At 38.2% G+C, this 18,670-nt stretch overlaps 2 protein-coding genes across 2 annotated transcripts; both read left to right on the top strand.

Moving 5' to 3' along the window:
- Positions 1-2,555: 2,555 nt before the first annotated feature.
- LOC145549080 (zinc finger BED domain-containing protein 4-like) lies at positions 2,556-6,203 on the top strand. The gene is made up of 4 exons (XM_081600454.1): positions 2,556-2,688; positions 3,545-4,626; positions 4,921-5,237; positions 5,608-6,203. Exons 2-4 carry the CDS (start codon positions 3,581-3,583, stop codon positions 5,961-5,963), a joined length of 1,719 nt encoding a protein of 572 aa, XP_081456580.1. The 5' UTR covers positions 2,556-2,688; positions 3,545-3,580; the 3' UTR covers positions 5,964-6,203.
- Positions 6,204-7,068: 865 nt separating this feature from the next.
- nrbf2b (nuclear receptor binding factor 2b) lies at positions 7,069-13,954 on the top strand. The gene is made up of 4 exons (XM_008438217.3): positions 7,069-7,339; positions 9,199-9,283; positions 11,490-11,530; positions 12,575-13,954. The coding sequence occupies exons 1-4, from the start codon at positions 7,247-7,249 to the stop codon at positions 13,265-13,267; spliced, it is 912 nt and encodes a 303-aa protein (XP_008436439.1). The 5' UTR covers positions 7,069-7,246; the 3' UTR covers positions 13,268-13,954.
- Positions 13,955-18,670: the final 4,716 nt, after the last annotated feature.

Genomic DNA, 18,670 nt, shown 5'->3' with positions numbered 1-18,670 from the left:
GAGATGTGGATTTCAAACTCTGGTATATTTATTCCTATTCCCACACATCCTTTGAGATTTTTAGAACCATCTGAATAAATTTTGAGGTAGTTATAATATGATTTTCTTAAATATACATCAAACTTTACCTCTATTTCTTTTAAATTCCAGTCGTTTTTCATTTTAAGAAGTCTCATGTCTACATTAACCTCAGGAGGAATGGCACTAATTGGATTAAACTGAGCTATTTTCTTTTCCTCTAATCCATACATGTTGGTCAATTTACTTATTATCCATCCAAAACAATTACTCTGGAACTTTGTATATTCCCAACAGTTTTTTAATATAATTGATGTTACATTCTCTTGTTCATTAGTTTTAATTTTTATCCAATATACTAAAGCTAATTTTATTCTTCTCATTTCCAGCGAAGTCTCTCCAGTCTCTATTAAAAGAGCATTAATAGGTGTCGTTTTCACCACTCCTGTACATATACGTAAAGCCCTACTCTGTAGTCTATCCATCTTTTGTAGTGTTGTTTTAGCTGCTGCTCCATATATAAAACTGCCATAATCAATTATTGATCTCATAAGAGCCCTATATATGTATACCTCTCTATCTGCACCCGTTATTTCCAGCCACAACCTTTAGTAAATTTATAACTTTCTTACATTTAGTTTCTAAGTTTTCTATATGTGTTTTCCATGTATAAGAACTATCCAACCATAATCCTAGATATTTAAATTCTTTAACCCTTTCTAAAGGCTGTCCGTATAATGTTATTGTTCCTGTATCGATATTTCTTTTATTTGTAACAACCATAAAACAAGACTTGCTTGCTGATCATTTAAAACCCCATTCATACAACCATTTTTCCACTTTTTAAATTTTTTCCACTACATGTTTTACATTTTCCCCCTCATCCATATGACCCCATCATCTGCATACAATGCAGAGTTTATACTTTTATCAGTATCAGAAAAAATGTCATTAATCATTATATTAAATAAAATTGGATTAATTGCACTACCTTGAGGTATCCCATTTTCCACATTAAATTCTTTTGAATGATCGTTCCCAATTTTCACTCTTATTTTTCTATCCAGCAAGAAAATTGCTATCCAATTATACATCTTTCCATTAATTCCCATCTGATTGATTTTTATAAGTAGTCCTTCTCTCCACAGTGAATCGTGCTTTTTCTTTATCAAAAAATACTATAATCATTACCTCCTTCATGGAGTATGGATGCTCTGGTTAGAGCATCCATTGTTGATCTCCCTGTTCTAAAGCCGCACTGGTATCCATCTATTAGTTTCTTATGCTCAAGAACGTATCCTAATCTACTGACTATTATTTTCTCCATCCATTTACTTAAATGAGAGGTTAAAGCTATTGGTCTATAGTTATTTGGATTAGTAGGATCTTTCCCTGGTTTATTAAACGGAAGTATTATTGCCCTTTTCCAGCTATTTGGTATTAAACCTTCATTCCATATTTTATTAAATAATCGTAATATTAATTTCAATGTTATTTCTGGAATCTGTCGAAACATAGCATAGCATAGTTGATCCTCTCCTGGAGCTGAGTATCCTGTCCCTTTAAGTACTGTTTTAATTTCTTTCATGGTTATATTCATGTCTAATGTTGACATGCATTTTTGACATTTTTCCAAAATATTTTTGTAATTTATTATATTTATATATTACTTTATATATATTTACACTTTATATATTAAATTATATATTACTCCTCTCAGTCTTGCTAAAGACCCTGGAATATATGTTTTAATTCTTTCCCCCATCAAGTTTTTCATTCTGATTATCTTTTGTTGTTGTGTTTCACTGCTAGCATATATTAGCACTCTTCTGTTGTTCATGATTCTAGCCGTTTTAAGTTTTCCTATTTCTTCCTCTATTGCTCTGGTCAACTTTATCGGGTGGATGAATCCTCCTTCTTGCTTGAATTCCATTATGACTTTAAATTCCATTTCTCTATTAAAGTCATTCTGTTCTCCTGACCTCGCCCTGTCGTTTGTTTTTGTCTTTTTGTTAGCTTCTTCTCTTGCTTCACTTTCTTCCGACCAACTTCTTGCCCTTTCTTGTCTCTTCCTAAGTGCTCTTTTCATTCTTGCTGACCTAGATATCATCCATTCCATTTCATTTCCACTATTCCCTCCTGATGTAGAAGCCAGTGGTGGGAAGTAACGAAGTTAAGTACAATTTTCGTGTATCTGTACTTTACTTAAGTAGATTTAATAATGGATACTTTCTACTTTTACTCCACTACATTTTACAGTAAATATCTGTACTTTCTACTTCACTACATTTCTATACAGCGTTTCGTTACTCGTTACATCCAAGACGCATTTCGGTTTTTTGATTTGTTCGTTAATTTGAAAGTATCCAATGGCGAGAACGGAATCAGTCCACTAAACGAATCCAAAGCGGGAAATAACCATTAGGCCCTCCCTCAAGAAGAGCAACGCAGTACGCAGGACCTGCAGAATCATTAACTCCCAGAATGGAGTCCAAGGATAGTCATCTTCCAGAAGACCTGCCCCACCCATGGCCTTATTTAAAAGATTTCTTTGAAATAACCGGGTCAAAAAACGATTCCTGGAGATTCCAATGCCGCCTTTGCCTTCCCCGAAAGCATGAAATTCTAGCTTTCAAAAATTCACCATCAAATTTGAAAAAACATATCGAGGTAAGTTAAGTTGCTAAACGCTATCTGATGTTAAATAAATTTATGTTAGTTAAGTTTTATGTAATCTTAGCAAGCTTTTTGTTGAACTCGACTGCAGTAAATAAATACGATTACTGTATATTGTTATAAGCTAGCATGAACTTGCAAGTAACAGTGATTACTGCGGTCGTGATCACATCTCCCGCCATGAATGTTACATATAAGTTAACGCTAAACTCCTTCAGGTCCTGGTTATTGAATAAATGTTAGCGCCATTAAAATAATCTCCATGTAACAGTTACAGTCATATTCAATAAATTGGAAATTGTTTTCCAATGAGACTCAATTGTCGCAAGTCCGGCGACATTGGCGGACATTCCCGCCCAAGAGTCAGCCGTACCCCCCTGGCCTGGAAGGTGTTTATTGTTTTTACCTTAGAATGGCCAACTCTCCGTTGTTGCTATATCAATTTGATACAGTAGAGGCTTCCGCACTTCCCATATCTGTGCTTTTTGTCACTATTTTCAGGAGTTGAAACTGTAAGCCGTTGTTAACATGTCGTTACCTGCTTTTTCAAGCCGCCTCTAAATGCAGCACGAGTGTTAAGACGCTCGCTGGGTTTACAAATGTGGGGCAGTGAAGGAGACCAGCTGCTGCTGTGTAGAGCTACTCACATGTGTTAGTATCATGGCAACAAAACGCAAAGAACTTAGCACATTCAGAGGGATCAGTTTGAGATCACTGCTTTAAAGAGCCCATCCTTTCAGGATTTTTTGTTTGATGGTGTTGTGTGTTAACAGTTGATGTTTTTTATTATTCTTATCTAATTTGTATAAATTAGGATTAAGATTTATAAAGAGCATATGTTTATTTTCAGAGAAAGCATGGCAGTCATTTCCAGCAATACCTTGCAATGACTGCAGTGGTCGTCAAAAGGAAAGGATCTGACTCCAATGAAGGTGCTTCAACCAGCAAGCAGAGAAAACTTGAGGAAAGCAGTAATGTTTCTCAGAAGAGTGTTGACCATGCAGTGATAAACTTCATTGTCCAGGGTTTGCACCCTTTTGGAATAGTAGAACAGGCAGGATTTCAAAGCCTGGTGCTGCAGCTTCAGCCTAATTCTACTGTGATATCTCGTTCAACGGTTCGAACCATGATTGAAAAAAATACAGCAGAAATGAAGGCAAATGTAAGAAAAGCAATGCAAAATATCAAATACATTGCTACAACAACGGATTCCTGGACTTCACACCGGCAGAGCTTTGTTGGAGTGACTGCTCACTGGATAGATCCTGAAAGCCTTGAGAGATCATCGGTAGCTCTTGCTTGCAGGCGACTTAAAGGTCCCCACACATTTGACGCATTGGCTGGTCTCCTCAACGAAATTCATACTGAGTTCAACATCCGGGAGAAAATTGTGAGAACCACCACTGACAATGGCTCCAATTTTGTTAAGGCCTTTAGGGTTTATGGCCCTGGTGAAAACAACAGTCTGGACAAATCTAGTGTAGGAAGTTTAGCTGAAGGGCACCAAGTAGTGGAAGTGAATGAAAATGAGGAAGACGATGCTCTGGGAGTGGAGGTAGAGGCTGTTGAGATTGGATCTCTCTTGGATGAAGAAGATGATAGTTCAGAATATCAGCTACCAAAGCATCATCGCTGTGCCTGTCATGTGCTTAATCTGATCTCAACAGTGGATGCCACCAAAGCAAACTCAAATGAGACTTACAAAAAGCTTTCACGTGCATCATTTGCCAAGTGTGGGGGTCTGTGGAACAAGAGTGCTCGATCTACAATAGCTGCAGAGGTAATTGAAAGAGAGTGTAAGCTCCAACTCATCTGCCCCAATGACACCAGGTGGAACTCCCTGTTTCTGGCGGTGGAACGTATACTGAGGATCATCAAAGACAATGGAGAAGGGGCCATCAGAGCAGTTTGCATTGCACTTAAAGTTCCCATGTAAGTGACACTTAATAGCACTTTTTTGTCAGCGAGTCTGAAATAAGCATTACTGATACTAGTACTGCTGAAAATTTACCCTACACAAACTAGTTGGGAATAAAGTCAAATTACAGAAACATTCTGATGGCAATATAACTTTTTAAGATTTATGCAAATGTTTTTTGTTTTTTTTAATCAGGCACAATTGCTAGTAAATTGTAAAAAGACATGTTATTAGTATATATAACTTATGAAATAGTTAATACTAACATGTAATATAAATCTACATTGAATTGTATAATTGTTTAACAGGTTAAATCCTGCTGAGCTTGCTTTCCTGACTGAATATGTTGCAACCATGAGACCAGTCGCCAAGGCCCTCAATATAATGCAGGCAGAAGCAGACGTCCATATGGGATGGCTGGTGCCCACCATAAGCCTTCTGAGTGTGAAACTTGACCGCCTACGGATCTCCACTAAGTTCTGCCAGCCACTGATCGATGCACTTCAAGGAGGGATACAGCAGAGCTTTGGACCCATGCTTGCTGACCCTGAACTCATAGCAGCAGCGATTCTTCTTCCAAAGTTCCGAACATCCTGGACAACCAATGATGACATGCTGAAAATGGGTAAATCATATAAATTGTTCCTAAATGGTCATTTAAAAAAAATAAAAATAAAATCCTCTATTGTTCTCAAATTCAAAGAACAGTTCCTGGTCATCAGAAAATATGACGTATAAATCAAAAATTTAATACATTACAGAGTGTATAGCAGTTTGTGATTTGAATAAATTATATCCAGTCTTCATCTCCCTTATTTGTTTCTCATACCACCGAGGAACAAAATTGTAGGTGCTACCCATTATGGTCATATATATGTAGTTGTTAAGACCTACTTTGTGGTTTTAAAAGTACATTGGTGACATTTATGTATCATTTATAAAATTTTGATGAATTATGTTTCCTATGTGGTATTAATTTTGATTGTTCTGTATAGGACTGGACTACATCAAGACAAATCTGGATCAAGAGCCAATGCAGCTCGTTCGGGACAACTCAAGCTCATCAGATGAGGAGGACTACTTCAGAGTCATTAAGAGCAACATTCAAGAGACTACCAGACAGCTAGATGCATATTTGGCCAGCACAAGTGATACCATGGATATTCTCAAGTCAGTTCCGGCAGTGTTTAATTTGTCTTTAAAAGTAAACACACCTTTGCCCGCCTCAGCAGCCTGCGAAAGACTCTTCAGTATAGCAGGACAAATTTTCTCACCCAAAAGAGCCAGGCTGGACTCTAAAAACTTTGAGAACCAACTTCTGCTTAAGCTGAACAAGAAATTCTTGCCGTGATATTAAAATGATAAGTTCATGTGGTGCTATGGTTAGAGTAGGCTGACTGAAGCTGACCCCCACATGTTCTTCAAATCAATGTCAAATGTTTGTGCAGCAAAATTTGAGTTTCTCCTGTTTTGTCTTTGAAGATATCAATGGGCATTTAAAGGTCATTTTGACTTCGTAAATGGGGCGGGGGACTGGCTGACCTTTGGACCTTTAGACGTTCATTAATATCTTCAAAGGTAAGCAATACAAACAAACAAAATTTCTGCATAAAAGGCACACATGTTTAACACCAATTGTCTGATTTGAAGAATGTGGGGGGAAGAAATTTCACTGAGATCAGGCGCACCCATATACAGAGGCTACAGAACTTTATGTGGCTGTTCCAAGTTGGACTCCTCTTCCTTGATTGTATGTCCTCAGCCCCTTTCTGTTAAAAGTTCTCTCAAAATAGCTGTTAAAATAGCAAAAAAGTTAAGTTCATGTTTTGTTAGGACGGAAGACTAGATGTTTCCAAATCGCTTGATGTTTGTTAGGTCAGTTTAAAGTCCCTTTTTTCAGGGAAACAAGTTTCTTTTGAATGTGTTTATTTTGAATTAAATAAAACATTTCAAAGGTATAATAATTCCTCTCATTTTGCCTAATTACATTTAACCCTGCAGGTCATCCCTGAAATTCTGATGCATAGAATAACATATCTAAATCTAAACTGTCACAGGGTAAACACAATAAAAACATGCTTTATCTGCAGAATTGCTCATTAAAATGGTACATTACTAATTTATTAAAACTAAATACGATAGGTACACTTAATGACATTATAAAAGCCGTTGGATAATACAGTCGGCAAGTACTTTTACTTTTAATACTTAAGTAGTTTTAAAAGCTTGTACTTACTTTACTTAAGTACATTGTTTGAGTACTTTCTCCACCACTGGTAGAAGCCATGTTGCTACAGTCAATATACAGTTTATGCAATCCGCCAAATCAATCCTACCGCCTTCGTTTGTTTGCTATTTCACTCGCTTCTCCTTCCGCCCTCTGACGTCTTCCCCTATGTACTGATACCAGCGAGTTGTTTTGCCATACAAAAAATGGCGGCTTGCGTTTGCTCACCCAAAGTAGTCATCGCGATTTTGTCTATTGCGCTTGCGCCTCTTGCCACGTCTGAATTGACTGTCGCGTCACGACGTTTTGCTGTACCTCTGAGTGCTACGAGGGCAACTGAGCTTCCTCGACTGTAATTTTCTTCTTTGTGTTTATTATACATTTTATATATTTGTATTGCTGTGCGAATGACACTCCCCGAAGCTCAGAGGCACGGTACATGTATAGTAAACCATCGACGAAGCGACACCATGGAAGTCGTGGACAGTCCGCTGAACCTGGTAAGTTCCCCATCTTGATGTTGCAATAACAGGCTAATGTCCGTGTTAGCATGGTGAATGTTAACTGACCGATCCGGAATCTGCCTTAGCGCTGGTTTTAAATGCCTGCACAGTGCCTTACAAGGACTTACTGTACAGTGGTTTATAATTTATCATGTTTGTTTCGGTTGTGGGTCAAGTATACTGCTTATTTGCGATTATAGTAGCAATATTTGTCCACATGTTGATCCTTGACTAATTGTCTCACACGTTTAATGTTTTTGTGTCATTAAACGACTTCAATCTTTTTCCTATCTGGCAACGACAGGGAAGAAAACCAATTACGTGAGCTGCTAAATACAGTCGCAGCGGTTTGGATTTCTTTTGAGGAGTGATGGGAACTTGTTTTTTTTTTCTATGGATAACAACGAGGGACAAAAATACTTAAAGAGAAGTCCCTCGAGAACGGCATTTTTATTTAGCTTTATTTTCACGAATGTTAGTAGTATCTATGAAACATTAGGTAATAATTTAACCTTGTTGAGCTCCAACACACCCGAATCAAGTGAATGACTTGTACATCTGCATACCCATACAATTCAGCCCTGTTGAAAGAGGGCATCCAGGATCACAGCACTGGAAAAAAGAATATGTCAGAAGGACCTACCAGTCTGTGCTGTGTGAGGGAGAATTTCCTCAGAATTCACCTCTCTCAAGTTGCCAGCTGTATTGTGCTGTTAATTATCACCATATCACTTTAGTGACATTTAAAAAGTAATATTTCAGCTGCTTTATCTGCTGTATATATCTGTTTCCACTTCCAGCTTGGTATGATGATAAATCATGTTGATGAAAGTGCACAATCTCAGTAAAACCAGAGTCATAATTTCACTATTTACATGCATGCTCACAGAAAACCGTTTTTTAATCATGGATGTGCCAAGTTTCAGCGAGAACTCTGAGCTTCTTTGTGTGTGTTAGATTTAACTATGTCTAATCTTGCGTTGTGTTCATACAGTGTAGAGAGCTTGAAGACTGTTTGTGTATTTTAAGCTATTTAATCCAAACATTACTGTTTGAGCTCCTCACTGTGTTATGTGAGCACATTGCTGTGGGATGTATTCTGCTCCATATATCTGTTTTCACTGGGAGGGGTCTCATGAAAAGGGACTCATGGCTGGGGATGATTATGAAATGTTTTTTTTATTGTTTCAGGGTAGGGCTGAACCAATAAATCATTCCCAATTTCTTTAATTTTGGGAGATCGGTGATCGCTTACATGTAAAGCCGATCTTATCAAGTGATCTTATCTTCCTCAGCAAAGGGCTAAAAATCAGCCGCAGTCCTCTGTTGCTCTACTGTGAGATAGTCTGATAGACTCACCAGGTCATGTCTGCATGTTTGCAGTTGACAATAGTTACCCCAACATAGCAAGAAACTCAACAACTTTCTTGCTATATATAGCAACATTTCAGGCAAAATAATAATAATAATAATCTTCAGAAAAAAATCATAATTGGCAGGTCTGACTTTTTAAAAATCGGTAATCGGCAATCAGCCAGAAAACTACAGTTGGTGCACCTCTATTTCAGGTTTTTGTTGCTTTTGTCATGACTTGGCTAACTGATGTATAATTCTTCTTTTTACTTTGATGTTTAGACTCATTTGATAAGCAGTTGCTGTGTATTCATATCTTTATGAACACACAGCAACTGCTTATCAAATGAGCAAGTTTCTGAGCTGGAAAGTTGGACATCTCTTATTAATTAATGCATATATTGCAGTAGTACAAAATGGAAGTCAAAGCAAATTGTTTTATTCTGCATCCTTTTTCCTGTTTCTACCATATTGCACATGTTCCATCATCTATCTGTGCTCAGGCACATCAACAGTGCAGAAAGGCAGAACATTTGGTCTCTGCTGGAAAGTATGAAGAGGCCATTTCCTGCCATGGAAAAGCTGCAGGTACGATTTTCTAGATGTGTTACTCTTAGGAACTGTAAGAATAGAAACATTTATGTGGACTGCACTGACAAATATTTGTGTGGCTATGTGGCCTTCCTAGTAATTTATTCTGTAATTACAACCCCTGGCAAAAAGTATGGAATCACCATCCTTGGATGAGCACTCATTCAGACATTTCATGCTGTGAAACAAACAGATCAAAAACATGATGCAATATTAAGGTCATTCCAAAGTGCAACTTGTTGGCTTTCAGGAACACTCAAAGAAATGAAAAGAAAACATTGTAAAAGTCAGCAAATGATACTTTTATTGACCAAACACAGGAAAATAAATATGGAATCACTCAATTCTGAGGAAAAAAGTGTGGAATCATGAAAAACGCATAAACAAAAGACCATTCAAAATACATCACTAGTATTTAGTTGCACCACCTTTGGCTTTTAATCTCTGAGGCATGGACTTGATGAGTGACAAACAGTATTCTGCATCAATTTGGTGCCAACTCTCTTTGATAGCAGTTGCCAGATCAGCTTTGCAGGTTGGAGCCTTCTTGTGGACCATTTTTTTCAGTCTCCACCACAGGTTTTCAATTGGGTTGAGATCTGGACTATTTGCAGGCCATGACATTGACTGAATGTGTCTTTCTCCAAGGAATGGCTTCACTGTTTTTGTCATCTTGGAAAATTATTTCATCATCTCCAAACATCTGTTGAATTGAAGAGGTGAGAAAACTGTCCAAAATGTCAATGTAAACTTGTGCATTGATAGAAGAATTAACCACAGTCATCTCCCCAGTGCCTTTGCCTGACATGCCACCCCATATCATCAACGACTGTGGAAATTTGGTTGTTTTCTTCAGGCAGGCCTCTTCATAAATCTCACTGGAACGGCACCAAACAAAAGTTCCGGCATCATCACCTTGTCCAATGCAGATTCTTGACTCATCACTGAAGATAACTTTCATCCAGTCATCCACAGTCCATGATTGCCTCTCCTTAGCCCATTGCAGTCTTGTTCTTTTATGTTTAGGTGTCAATGCTGGTTTTCGTTTAGCTTTCCTGTATTGAAATCCCATATCCTTTAGGCGATTTCTTATGCTTCAGTCACATACATTGACTCCAGCTTCTTCCCATTTATGCTTCATCTGTTTAGTTGTAATTTTTCGGTTTTCAAGACAAATGGCCTTAAGTTGTTTGTCTTGATGCTTTGATGTCTTTCTTGGTCTACCAGTACGCTTGCCTTTAACAACTATTCCATGCTGTTTATATTTGGTCCATATCTTGGATACAGCTGACTGAACAGTCCACATCTTTAGCAACCATGCATGAAGGGTTACCTTCTTCAAGAAGTTTCACAATCCTCTCTTTTGTTTCAAGGGACATTTCTCTTGTTGGAGCTATGGTTCTCGCCACTTCACTTTGTCCAGCAGCCCTCCAAGGCGTCATGACTGCAGGTGTTTTTAACTGCAGACTAACGGGCACATCTCATCTGGGGCAGGTGTCCATTTAGGGAAAGGAAATAGACTGGGTGTATCCTTTTTTTTCTACCTCCAATTTGAGTGATTCCACACTTTTTTCCTCAGAATTGAGTGATTCCATATTTATTTCCCTGTGTATCATTTGCTGATTTCCACAATGTTTTCTCTACATTTCTTTGAGTGTTCCTGAAAGCCAACAAGTTGCACTTTGGAATGACTTTATTATTATATCATGTTTTTGATCTGAGTTTGTTTTGCAGCATAAAAATATCTGAATGAGTGCTCTCATCCAAGGATGGTGATTCCATACTTTTTGCCAGGGGTTGTATACTCATGTCAGGCAGTAATTTCAAATGTCACTCAGGCAGGCTCACAGGGAATAATAATGAAAACATAGGTCACATCATTGTATTTATATGATGCTTCAGTAATTTACTAAGCAAAATTCCTTTTTCAAATTATTTACTTTATTGATGTTAATTGAAATTATTGGGATGTATGTGATTTCTGCTCTTATGAATGAGCTCCACTCAGCATGCTATTGAACTTCTCAATGATCTTCCAACACAGCTCATCATTCTTTCTGCATAGCTTCTTCATCTCTCACTTTGTTGCATCCCCATAGATCTGCTACTGCCTCTAGTGGTATGGGGTGGTAATACAACTAGCATAAAGACGTGACTAAATGAGGATACTACATGTCATTCCATGTCTCTCTGTTTCTTTTAGATCTTCTCACAGAAGCAATGAAGTCAACAGAGTGTGAGCAGGTGAGAATCTTATTTCTCTCAGGAGTTGTACTAAGTTCTCCTCCAGCACTGATTCTTGTCAGGATTCTGAAATTACTGATCTAAATCCACTCTATGTATCTGTGATGGATTACAGTTAGATTAATGTTACTGTTATTTGTTCATGCTCATCCAATCCAAGGCATGTCAGGAGAGCCTGGTTACTGAATATAGCAACAGTTTTCCCAGCATTCTGAGGAGAAGCCGCTAACAGATTTAGCTAAGTTCTCAGCTTGACTCATCATTGACACATAATGAGTCCTTTTGCAAAACAAACAGCCCAAGCTTGAGCTCTTCTTTTTTTTAACTCCTAGTCTTTCCTCTCCTCTCTGTCTGCCTGACTTCATCAGGTGGAGCAGGTTGAAGTTATTAACAGGAGCTCTGGTACGAAGGTACTGCTTTAAGGTTGACACTCCATGGATCTCAGGCTGCTTTCAGATTATTCTTTCATTCATGATTGCAGCCAAGATTTAATCAATACTAAAACAAACAATTGTTTACTTATTTGCTTCAAAATCAATACACACTGAGCCAATTCAATGAGCTTCTCACCCCTCCTCACTCTCTAACGATGCAGCCAGCCGATTCTGTTTTGAATGCTAAGGTAAGTTAGCATAACCACCAATGACAGCGGATAAAGAGCTTTCCTGTAATACTGAGTTTTTTCCTCCTCCATTAGCACATTGTTTTGTTTTTTTCCCATTAGCACACTGTGCAGCTATTACATGAGTTTGAGTGACAGCACTACGCCCCGCCTCCTGGTTCTGATTGGTGCATTTCTTCAGACAGCAATAGTAGCTCAGTTAGAAGGTGGAGGAGATTGATCTTTTCACAAATAATTAGCCTCATATTGTATTTGAATAAATATGAAAAGAATATATTTTTATTAAAGTTACATACTGCATTAAACTTATAAATAAAGGTGTACCATAGCTGTGTATTTTCTTTGTCAACTCAGTGTTATAAGTCATTGCTAGCATAGTGTAGCGTAGCTTCATGGCTGATGTTGGTGTTCTGCTTCTGAAGGCCCGTCTGTCCATGGAGCTGCAGAGAGACAGCCATATCAAACAGCAACGGCTGATTCAAGAGCGCTGGAAGAGAGAAACTCGACGTGAGGCAACCAGGGCGCGACCCGGCGCTGGGCCAGGCCCCCTAACCAAAATCCAGCCGTCAGGCCAGCCTCCGGCTGCTGGCACTGCCAGGCTCTCTGCTGAACCAGGCGGAGGAGTCGGTGAGCGAGAGTACGACACCCTGCTTTACCAGTTCCAGACTCGGCAGGCTGGAGCCTGCCAGCGTTTGACTTCACCGTACCCTGGCTCCAAAACCACCAAGGATGATAAAACCCGCCTGGAGGAGCAGCAGACCACCATTGATGACCTGCGGCGCCTGGTTGACCATCTGATGAACGATAACCAGCGGCTGTCGGCTGAGAATGAGCGGCTACGTTTGGAGAACGCCCGGCTGCAGTCTGAGGCCGCAGACTTTGGGGAGCGTTCTGAGCTCTGGGTGCTCCCTCATGCAGCAGGTGCCATGGGAACGGGGAGCGGGCAGGAAGGGAAGAACAGTGGGAAAAGCAAGGAGATCGCTATCCCTCAGCTGCCGCCGTTGGAGATGCCGGCTCAGGAAGATCTGTGTCTGGATGACCTGCCGCCCCTGGAGCTGCCTGAAGACATTAAGAACGAACTGCAGGAGCTGCTGGACATAGACAAACTAGGATGAAACAATACTGAGCCACACACACATGCACACCACCATCTTCATCATCAAACTACTAGCCCTCATGTCAGACGTGAGTCACTGACAGCTGGGTTCATCTAGGTTAAACCTAAAGTACAGCCATGTCTGCTGTCCAGGAGAGAGTCCTGTCCCAGCAGCTCAACATGTTCTACTGGACTGGAAATCACAGTCAGACATTAGTACCATTACACAACAGGGCAACTGTGGAGTAAATCCCTCTGAAGTAATAGCATACACTCACTCACCACACTGATGGCTTACCCAAGCTCTGTTATTCGCTCCTGTTTAGGGATAACATGCCTTTGCCTTGGTGGCACTAAGAACAAAGTGTTTCATAGCAGGACATCAGGTGAGGAGCAGAAAGCTGCATGTAGAAATGATCTGCAGCAGGAGCTCAGGTCATCTGATTGTTACCATGGAGAATGCAGTCAACAACATTACATCACCTTTATATTCCCCTCCATCCTTCTGCATGGTTGTGGATGAATGAGCACTGCCCCCCCCCCACAACATATTAGGTAATTTGGGTTTACTATGCATATTTCTGCACACAGATAAAGATGCAGTGAGAACCAGCTGCAGGTGAGCACATTACTGCTGCTCACTGAAAATCAACATGGCTGCAGTTTTCTATCACTGTAGCAGACAGAAATTAAAAGGTTTTAATTATATGTGTGTGCTGTGATTTTTATCTCTTAAGCATTACAACATAATGTCTGATCTGCTTATGCCATTAAAGAGTGTGATGGCAGATGCCGCCCTTTAAGACTATTGCAGTGTTCATGTAACATGGTGCCATCACTCTGATGTTTCCACATTCACCCTCTGGGTCTTATTGTTGAAACTATGTTCTTGTATTTTGGTTCTAAGCTTAGTTCTTATCTCCTATCGCTATCTCCTATAGATTACTGATGGTCAATAAACGATAAAATAAATCTAGCAACAGGAAAGAAACTAAAGTGGACATAGCAATAAACCAGGAGACGATGATATTAATCAAAGGAAACCAAATGGAAATCAAGAACAAAATGCAAGAATAAACTAAGAAACTAAAGTAAATACAGAGGAATAAACTGGTATGGCAAGACCTTTAGAGCAATAACACAGATGATCATAAACAGACACTATTTCCAGATAAAAGGTAAAATATTATTGAAGTGCCATGGGTTTGAGACCACATCTAATACTGAGAATATATCTTACAGACCATAATAGTAAAGAACTTATCACTTATTTTTATGTTTTTAATTGGATTTAATATATTTATTTCTTCAATATTATTTTTCATGTCGGTGTTAATCATGGTGGTGTTCAGTGACTCATGACACTTTCAGTTTGACTCATTAGGATTTGATTAAGAACCAGATTTGTTCTTTGTAATTTCTGTCCAGAGACCTGTCTATAAATCAATAGACAGGTCTATATAAAGATATAATCCATTTTTCTGTCTCATATTTGTATGGCATTAAAAGGACATGGAACTTTTGTTTTTCCACTGAAAGCTCTGGTTTGCACAATAAATTCCATGTGGGTGAAATTTTATGGATGATGCTCTGATGTCCCATTCTCCTGAAGGCAGCACAGAGCTGCACCACCAGAAACCGACAGAAACACTGAAGAGAAGAAGAGCTATGATTAATGTAGTTACAGTTCTATCCATGTTTTAATGTTGCAGAGCTCAGTCGTTTTGCAAATATATCAAAGTTTAAACTGGCATGTTGTACATCATTTATCTGGTCATTCTGTGGAATATTTAACAACTAGAAGATGGCAAAGAACAAGAATATTTTTCCACTCTGATTGGCTGCCGTTAGGCCTATAAATTTTAAGTTGAATATTCATGACATTTTCCATAGACACCTGTGAAAATAATTTCTATTCACATTGCTTTTTTGTACTCTGGGAAATTATCTTGATGTCTACAGAAACAAGCATAAAAATCAAAACATCTACAATAGTGATAGTAATATTGACAATAAAATAATAGTCAGTGCAAAGTAGCCTTCAAATTCTTTGGTGGGGGGCGGTTATGGACCTGGATAAAGGCTGGGGGGCGCTGGCCTGAAAAAGGTTGAGAAACACTGGTCTAACCTGAACATTATATAATTTAATAAATCTAGTTGTATCAAATTTTTCCCCAAAACTGCTAAAACATTGATAAATATGATAAACATTACAAAAGAGGGTAATACGGTTAAATATACTGCTCAAAAAAATAAAGGGAACACTTCAGTGTTCACTTAAATGTTAAGTGTTCCCTTTATTTTTTTTAGCAGTATAAATATTTCATAGAAGTGTTTCAAAAGAACCAATTTTTCCAAGGTTAAAATTGTTGAACTTTTTGGATTTAAAACCATGATGAGAATAAAATAAGTCAGTTAAATATGGAGTGACAGGGTTAACTTTATTCTTGTAAAAAAAAAACAGGGTAATCATTATATGAGGGTTTAAAATTAGAAGAAAATATGAGGATTCAAACTAAATTGGTCCAAATTGGGATTTACAAACAAGCAATTATGGAACTGCTTAAAGCGGTTCAAACAGATTGACAGAATAAAACTAAAAATCTAGTCCTATGTGTAATTGTTGATCCAAGGTAATAATGTCTAAACATTTTTCATAATCATAATTTACAGTGTTTGGTTTGAGACAAAACCAGGGTTGTCTTTTACTACATGGAAGGAATATATTACAAGGGATCTTAATTTATCACGTATCATTAACGTTTCACACTATTGACAATATGTTACAAGCTTGTAGTGTAGCGGGCTACTCCTTGTAAAATGAGGACTATTTGATTAAATTCGATTAAAATAACAAAAGCAAAAGATTTATATATGGTTTAAGATTTCTGGTAAAGTTTCTATTAGGGATAATTCAAATGATATTCCTTTGATAAAGCATGACTGTGGGCAGTTTTGCACATTCATTTTATAATCTGATCCTTTACATGATTTTTTGTTTGGTTTCTGATTTTGTCTGATCCTATGAATATGGCAACACTTAAAACAAGCAATGTTATTTTTGAAGGTTAAAATGTGTTACTTAATTTAAGCATTTCTTTAACTATTTAGAGGAGAACTTAAATAAAAGATGTTATTGATATATCGATGCTCTATTGGCTTAGTTTAAAAAAAAAAAAGAAAAAACATTATGATGATGCACAATCTGAAAGAATCTTCCTTGCTCTCCTCATCACCTGTGGATGCTGCTGCTCCCTGCCTGAGGTCCTTGGCTGTTCAGTGCATCACCTCCAACATAGAGAAGAGCAGTGGTACCAATAAAACCCCACCTGCCCATCAGATGGTTTCCCAGAACCGTGGAACTCCGGCATTCCAGAGTTTAAGGGCAGTACTAGTATCTAGTGACAAAAATATATGTTTTCCTTCACTTTAATTTTCTTTATATAATCCATTGTTTTCGCTTTTTGTTGTGTTTTTTCTATTGCAGAAGGAAGTCCAATCCTTTCTTGGTGTGCTGGGATGCGAGACTGTGGGCGCCTTCCACGAATGGTGGACCAGTTTACAGCTGAAACGCCACACTGAAGCCTCGCGGGCCTGTCGGGGTTTCCTATCGAGCTGCACCGGCTCTACATCTGGACACACGCAGAAACTGATTTGACGTTGATAGGTCTCGCTATAGAGAGACTGATATGATTAGATTTTATTACTATTATTACATTTTACTTAGAAAGCAGTTTTACTCGTTTCCTCATCATAGTTCATTCATACCAGTGTATTTTGACTGTGCTGCCTTGATCCTGATTTATTGGTTTGCTGTGTTCGTTGTATGTTCTGTGACTTTCAAGACTCATTACTTCTAAGCTTCTCTTACCATTTGATTTAACATTGCATCCTTTCTGTGGTTCATTAACTTTTAAATATTACCTTAAAATTTCAAATAAGTTTGGTTTATTAACGTACTAATAGATCGTTTTACGCATTATTCCTTATTGCTTTTGTCAACATTAAAAGATAGTATCTTAACATTTCTAATTTTACATTTTATTAACGTTTCAGTAATATCTACCTTTTATTCATTTTACCTTTTATTAAATTTGGTTCCTGTTTGAGTTCTTAACTTTTAAAACATATATTAATCTAACATTTTGTTGACTTTTTGCCTATTACCCAACACTTTATTGATTTTGCATTTTAGTAACTCTTACTCATTTACATTTTATTCATTTGAATATATTAGAACAACACTTTATTCCTTTTTGCAATTCCCTCAATTTAACTTTTAACCATTTCATGTGTCATTAAATGTAACATTTATCTCTTTTAACTTTTATTACTTAAAAAAAAGGGAACACATTTTCAGACATGCTGTTAGACAAAGGCCCATAGTAAAGAGTTACATGTTTGATTCTGTTAGACACCAAGGTCCATTTCTCACGAAAAAGAAACGTTTTCTTTTTCACATGATGTGATTTCAGGGAGTGTCTTCAGTCCATATAATCAGCTGCCCTCCTCCTTCTCCTCAGACGCTGCACAGACTTTTTTAGAAACTTCTCGAATGTAATGGTTAAAGCGTCTCCTTTCAGCGCTGAAAGTGAATAAAATACGTAAAGTCTGAATGCTTTTCTTGGCTGATTTTATGCTCCGTGTGTCAATACAAATTATGATTCATCGATCGAGATATCCAATCCCAAGTGTGTAAAATGTTTTGTGAGTGCGTAACAGGATTTGTGCGTGTGTAAAAGTATCTATGTGTGTGTAATACTGGCGCCGGTGTGTGTGGCTGCTCGTCTGTCGTTCTCTCGTTTGGTTGTGTTTGTACTGTTTCTGACCTGTGTCATCTGCGGAGCTGAATCCCTGCTGGTGTATGATTGCAACACATTACTAGACCTCCAACCTGTGGCCCAGGATATGCTGTTATTCGATGTTGATGGCCAACAATCCTTGCCCCCCGCTTGGTCCTGGTTCTGTTCTTCCTGTCAAACCATCCTGGACTCGGTTGCTCCATTAAAAACCAGGCAGCCAAGGATTAAACCTGAGCCCTGGTGTTATGACAGAACTCGTGCTGCAAAGAAGGAATGTCGCCGTGTTGAACGCAGGTGGAAAAAGGATAAACTGCAGGTTACTTTTCAGATTTAAAAGACTGTTGGCGTCTCTACCAAAGCACAGTTAAAGAGGCTAAAAGGGAATATTTGGCAAATATCATTTCCTCAAACAGCCATTATTTAACACCATTGACTCAATATTCCACAGAATGCCTGTTTGGAAGCTTCTCCTGACATGTGTGATAATTTGCTGCGTTTCTTTATTGAAAAGGTTGGTAGTACCAGGCTTTTATCACAGCTCCTGACTCTGAGCCCTCTGTTTCGGACCCTTACTCTGCTGCTTTCACTCAGTTTGAGCCTGTGACTGTTTCACTTTTAGA

This window comes from Poecilia reticulata, chromosome 19, assembly GCF_904066995.2.
Source record: "Poecilia reticulata chromosome 19, P_reticulata-male-v2, whole genome shotgun sequence".
Lineage (NCBI taxonomy): Eukaryota > Metazoa > Chordata > Actinopteri > Cyprinodontiformes > Poeciliidae > Poecilia > Poecilia reticulata.
The sequence above is the reverse complement of the archived record's forward strand: the minus strand, read 5'-3'. Positions and strand labels throughout refer to the sequence as shown.

What these genes read in the sequence shown, in the direction of transcription:
- LOC145549080 (XM_081600454.1), top strand. Translation starts at nt 3,581, where the DNA reads ATGACTGCAGTGGTCGTCAAAAGGAAAGGATCTGACTCCAATGAAGGT. An exon ending in ATTGCACTTAAAGTTCCCAT is followed by an intron (nt 4,627 to 4,920) that starts GTAAGTGACACT and finishes ATTGTTTAACAG; the next exon opens with GTTAAATCCTGCTGAGCTTG. An exon ending in TGATGACATGCTGAAAATGG is followed by an intron (nt 5,238 to 5,607) that starts GTAAATCATATA and finishes TGTTCTGTATAG; the next exon opens with GACTGGACTACATCAAGACA.
- nrbf2b (XM_008438217.3), top strand. Translation starts at nt 7,247, where the DNA reads ATGACACTCCCCGAAGCTCAGAGGCACGGTACATGTATAGTAAACCAT. An exon ending in CTGCCATGGAAAAGCTGCAG is followed by an intron (nt 9,284 to 11,489) that starts GTACGATTTTCT and finishes TGTTTCTTTTAG; the next exon opens with ATCTTCTCACAGAAGCAATG. An exon ending in AGTCAACAGAGTGTGAGCAG is followed by an intron (nt 11,531 to 12,574) that starts GTGAGAATCTTA and finishes CTGCTTCTGAAG; the next exon opens with GCCCGTCTGTCCATGGAGCT.